At 57.8% G+C, this 6,000-nt stretch overlaps 1 protein-coding gene across 1 annotated transcript in view; it reads right to left on the minus strand.

The window, feature by feature from the left end:
• The window catches only part of LOC119111242 (disintegrin and metalloproteinase domain-containing protein 10-like), a 30,121-nt gene extending 25,783 nt beyond the window's left edge, over positions 1-4,338 (minus strand). Inside the window, 2 exon segments of the mRNA XM_037235063.1 lie at positions 2,899-3,037; positions 4,173-4,338. Coding sequence (XP_037090958.1) covers positions 2,899-3,037; positions 4,173-4,227 — 194 coding nt within the window. The 5' untranslated portion in view covers positions 4,228-4,338.
• Between the last annotated feature and the right edge of the window lie 1,662 nt (positions 4,339-6,000).

Here is a 6,000-nt window from a genome sequence, read left to right on the forward strand (position 1 = left end):
AGAAACATTGTTAACATAGGTAAGGCAGTGGTAATAGCCCTTTTCCTTGGATAAAAACCAAGAGAATGGACATATAGATAGGCTGATGTTCTGGAAACATGGTTTTATTAAAACAATAGTAGAAGGCTCAGTGCATTTTCGGGGAATGAAGTTTAGTTATAATTTATATCATAACTATACAATGCAAACCTCTGATTCTTCTGCGAGGAGTAACACCATCAATACTGCCTAATTTCCAATGCACTTACAACCTGGCTATTATGCCATACCATACTCCGCGCAGTTTCAAAGCGCAACTGGTCTTATACGATATGATGCTGTTTTAGAGGCCGTTAGTGGGTCTGCGAGGCCTCAGTTGTCAAATCATTCGAAAAGTGAATAAATTAAACAAGTGACGATAAGTATGTCGAGGCTTCGACCGGTTCAGCCAGTTTTCGTGACCGTACTGCTGACACAATAGACACCGCATGTCGCGTCGGAGGGTTTGCCGCCTGCCAGCTCCATCCTCTTCCCCCCCCCCCCATGTTTGCGGGCGGTATGCCCAAATTGCAGCGAACGGGGCGGTACAGGCGTCCACCTGGTATTGATCTTCTTCTGTTGCCAATAGTCACTCCCCTCACCGCGTGTAACAAACCAATGTACGGCCGGCGACCGCGTACAAAAAAGTTCAACCTGCTACAGGAATACCAATTCAGATCACAGCACCGCGCTTTCTTTGTTTTGTCGATCGTGTCTGACAGTGCATGGCAGAACGGGCGCTCACCCCCGCACTAAACGACCCGTAAATCGATGACTGCCCCAGCGGCCGCCACCTGCGGTGGCGTGGTCAGACGGCTAACACTGCGCCGGGCCGGCTCTTCGGGCGCTCCGGGGCCGACCACGGGGCTGACCGACCGCCGCCCGTACGGTACAGGGGTGAGCGGTCGGCCGCCGGGTCAGACCAGCGTGGGGACGAGCCGCGCGGCGGGCCATGGCCCCGGAACTGGCGCGCACCGCCGCCGGGACGCGGCCGGCGCCGCGGCGGCGCCCGGCCGACAACCGTTGCCACGGCATGGAGGATCGCCAGAGCATGCCGCCCATTCACGGCTCATTGTTTGACGGAACGGGAGCAGCGTGCGTCACCCGGAGCGGAGCCGGCCAGCTGCATGACCAGGGGCCGGCGGCGGGGGGGGGGGGGGCAAAATTACCCCGCACCAGCAGGGCCACCCTGCCCATGTTCACAAGTGCAAGACTGCATTCATCCAAACGGCAATCAATTCAGATACCCGTGCGCCTAACAGCGCGCACGATACTTCATCACCTCGAGAAACGGGCTATCAACAGCGAAGGGCAAAAACGCGCGCAGCCGACGACAAAGACGAAGCCGGCAATGTCGGCGGGCTGAACGCGCGGGGCAGCGCCCGTGCCTTTGTCCCTGCCCTGACAGCGTTCGCGTGGCTGGAAGGGGCCGCGGGTGGGCGGCGGGGACGCGCGCCGGGCTGCCGGCTCGCGATCGGCTTCAATGCGCGCCGGAAGCGCGGCCGCCCTTGGCCCATCACACGCGGAGGAGAGACAGAGGCCAGCTGACGGCCGTTTCGCGCCAGCCCCGGCCGAGGCGCCGCCAACAGTGGAGCTAGCAGGGCGCTGTGCGCCGCCTTATACGGGGAGGCCGTTGATTGTTTGTCGCCTGCGCGGCCAATCACCTGCCGTCAGATCGGCCACCTGCTCCCTCCCCTGCGCGCGCGTGCGTGTGTGTGCTTGTGTATTTGTGTGTGGTGGGTGTGGTGGGTGGTGGGGAGGGCTTTGAGGCGACTGCTCGCAGCGTTTGGTCATGTCAGAGGAGACTGCCAGCGCCGTCTCTGTTCGGCCGAGGCCCGGGCCGCCCGTGAAAAGGTTGCCACAGACTTCCGGCCTCGCGCCGCTCAGTCGGCCGCCACGGCATTGACCTGGACACGGCCTGCACATTGCACAATGGGCGGCAGACGCGCGAGCTCGGCTGACCGAGTCGTGCGTGGGTTGACCCGTGTGGTGGGGCAGAGCAGGGGAGCCAGGTCGGCGACCAGAGCAGAGGAGCCAGATCAGCGGACAGAGCAGAGGAGCCAGGTCAGTGGCCAGAGCAGAGGAGCCAGGTCAGTGGCCAGAACAGAGGAGACAGGCTAGCGACCAGAGAAGAGGAGCCAGGTCAGTGGACAGGGCAGAGGAGCCAGGTCAGCGGCCAGAGCAGAGGAGCCAGGTCAGCGGCCAGAGCAGAGGAGCCAGGCTAGCGACCAGAGCAGAGGAGCCAGGTCAGCGGACAGAGCAGATGTCTTGCCATCCGCGCGCGTGGTACCCGAGATGATGCCGCGTGGCGGCGCGCACGCCCACATGAGTCACGTCACGGGCTTCCCCTGATATGGACTGTTATCCAGTCCATGTATCGCGCCCTGGATATGCAGTCAGAGTCGGATGTGGACCTATTTGCTTTGAAAGTGACGAGCCTACACGCAACGCGCACACAACTCAGAGTGAGCACGTGCGGGGCTTCGGTAATGTTCGACAGCTACGCTTTGTAAATGGATTTCACTCATGTGCTTTTTCATTCTAGAGAACACATTTCGCAGGTGCACGCATACAGGAACTGCGCTCCAGCGGTTGGCTAATTGGCTGTCTCTAACTGGTAAGGGGTCATCCATAGTTTACGAAACGGTGGAGGGGAGGGCTCGTGACAGGTGCTAAGCCAGTAGCTAGGGTTACCTAAAGTTAAAATAGCTACATGGAATATATAAATCATGGAAAAATGCGTTAGGTAATGTATGGATGCTCCTTCGCACCGGGCTAGCCAGTCCGGGCGCATGCCCGAACAAGCTGGGCAGGGGCGGCCTGCCTCCCGCAGGTGGGCGGTGGCAGGGGCGGACGGCTGCAGGCAGCCGGGTCTCTGACCTGTCGCTGGCGTGGAACCGCAGCTGCACGTGCCGGCGGGGGTCGGCCTGACGGCGGACGCGCCGATGCTCCTGCTGCAGAGCCACGGCGTCATACCGCAACGGCTCGTAGTGGCGGACAAAGTCGTTTAAAATGGTGCCTGCAAAAGCGGTGTGTCATCAGCACGTTTTCCAGAACTTCGCGAGCAGAGGCCGTCCGCGGATCACAGGCGAACATCAGGGGCTTAAGTCTAAGCGTTTTCCTCAAGCAAAGGCATGCCACGAGCAACGCGCGGCGGCCAGCCTTGTTTGGAGGGCGGGTGGGGCACGATAAGACGCGGAGAAGGGCAATCCCACGCAATCAGGACCCTTAAAGCTACGTTGCCAATGCCTGAGGCTGTCATGCTGCTGGAAGAAAGTCCAACTGAAAGGAGCACTGCTTCATTGTTCACGTACACGCATGAAGACACGCATAGACGACTACACGCCGCTAAGTATACGTTGCAGCACACAAACAGCCTTTAAGTATGGTCGCCACGTGATCCGAACTATGAGCGGGAGGGCCACGGACGCCGCCGAGCGGAGTCGCTATTGTGCAACTCGGCCTGTGTTGTTCGGCTCAAGGTGTATGTGGCCGCATAACTCCGCTCCATGGCGCGGGACATGACGGCAGCTGACGCATGCTGACAGGCGCGGGCCGAGCGCACGCGTGTGCGGCCTGACCTGGCCTGGAGCAGGCTGCCCGGCGGGGAGCGGGGCGCCGCCCGCCGCAGCGGCGGCGCTCTCCACCCTCGCCCCATTCGGTCCGGCTCCTCGGGCCATGCCGTGAGCCGGCAGCTCACTAACACCGATAATACAAAGACTCGGCCCGGGCACGCCCGGCCGCAGCCTGCCGAGCAGATGCAGCGATGCGGCTTTGTGTTGCGCTGTCTGACTCATGGTCCGGTCCGGCTCGGCCGTCCGGTTCTGGCATGGGCCGAGGGATGGCTCGGCTGTCGGCGATGCCGGCGGAAGAACAGCCGGGCAGCCGCGACCGAGGCGCGGCGAGCCGGCCGGGGACCCCACGAAAGCCGTCCTCGCATAGCCGTCCTCTCGGACCCGTTCTCACACGGTGTCCTCTCAGCGCCGGGCCCCTCCGATCGCCCGGACGTCCCCTGAGACGTGCCAGCCGGCCGTTCCTCCCAGCCGGCGCGGGGCGGAGGCGCCGGGCCTTGGAGAGTCGGCCGGCGGGTGGCTCGGCGCAGGGCCGATCGTCGGCCAGGTGGTCGGCCGGCGGGTCATCGTCCCGGCTCTTACCTCGCACGACGGCGGCGGCGGCGCACAGCAGCAGCAGGCTCCAGCGCGGCAGCATGTCCGAGCACGAGTGACGCGCGCCGCGGCCGCGGCCAGCATCGCAGTGCTGCCCACGCAGGCGCACACGCGCTCCCGCTCGCCCTCACTGGCCGGCCGCTGCGCGTGGCGCTCCTTCGCGGCCGCCGGCTCACCCGTCTTTGTGGCCCCGCCGCCGCGCCGCCGCCGCCGCCGCCGCCGCCGCCGAGGTCAGCTGACGCCGGAGAACGGGCCGTGACGTCACGGCGACGGCATGACGTCACGTCGCAGGTGGGCGGCTGGATGCGGTCGGCACGCACTGACCGCGCCGAAATTGAAAGTGTCCGGCGTGCTGTCGCATTACGGCTCAGCCGGGTTGAGTTGGCCGTCCCTTGATGCATTTAGAGGCGCGTCGATCGTAAGGCCATTTTGCCCCCTATTTTTGGGAAGGGTCTTATTGTATTTTGTTCCGTTTTATCGAAAGGTTGCCACGGTATTGTCGTTTTATTATTCCTTGATGTGTCCAATGCTGAGGTAGTTGCGTTTAAGGAGGAGATTGAGTCATCAGAAACGTTCAACGTTCGTATGATTTTGTTTAAAACGAAAAGTGGTATTCCGGAGAACAGCACCACAGCCTTACAAAATGCAAAACAGTATACAAATGGCAACTTCTGCACTTTTTGTTTCGACTCAGCTGTGGTATGCAGGACGTCATGGCCAAACACATTGCCGCCATACTGTTGGATGACATTAGTGCAAGAAATCATCGTGACTGCAGTGCAAGATGCGACCCCCTGGCAACAAAAACCTGCATCGATGTAGACAGAGCATTGACGGGCATTGTCCTGACGTTTAAAATGTGATTACAGTTGGTCACTGGGCTGTTTGTTCGCGGCTTTTTGAGCTTTTGAAAACCTGGCTTTATCACATCTTTTACTCAGCCAGTAGTCGGCTAGACCGAGAAAAGTTTCCAGGATTGGGGACCGAGGCTTAGTTTGAGTCGTTTCTTTCCATGTACCATCGTAAGCTTGACGCCAAATTATTCCAAATGTCTGTGGCTCAAACCCTCACGCCGCTATATATATATATATATATATATATATATATATATATATATATATATATATATATATATATATATATATATATATATATGCATACATATATAGGGCATATACATACATATATACATATTTAATTTGCGTTCAGCCTACATCATATTTACGCTACCTTAAACATGCATCCGATCGACTTAATCACCAGCCATCTTGCTCTAGCCACACTAGAGAAAGTGTTTTATGTGGGTAAATGGCAGCATCTGATTATACGATCTACGGCGAACGGAAATCTTTAGAGGCAAACGCAAGGCTGCTCTAGTACAAACGGCTCAGTTTTGTCTTTTTATATGGCTTCAGTTCTTCTATCTGATTGCTTGGTCCCCTCAACATATGTTCATAGGGTTTGAGATGGCTCTGTCATAGGTGTTTGGCGTAGTCCAGCAAGTCACGTGAAAATTAGGCATGTATATAATGTCTGGGTTACCAACTTTCACAAATTTACCGCTATTACGGTATTTGGTTGACGATTCGGCACCCTGTGTCATCAAGTAGGCGGTGACAAAAGGCGAACTTTGTTCGCCCACGTAACCAAAATATTGAAAAAGGCTGTCACCCTCCATTACTGAGTGTTGTTTTTGGAGAGCCACGAAATATATGGCGTTATTTTTTAATGTACTGGCTTTTTCCTTGGTTAATAAAAAACAACTTGCAGGGATAGCTGTTTGAGACTATCACCTCATCCATTCTGTCAGCAATTT

Source organism: Pollicipes pollicipes, unplaced genomic scaffold (genome assembly GCF_011947565.3).
Source record: "Pollicipes pollicipes isolate AB1234 unplaced genomic scaffold, Ppol_2.1 Scaffold_7261;HRSCAF=8764_pilon_pilon_pilon, whole genome shotgun sequence".
NCBI lineage: Eukaryota > Metazoa > Arthropoda > Thecostraca > Pollicipedomorpha > Pollicipedidae > Pollicipes > Pollicipes pollicipes.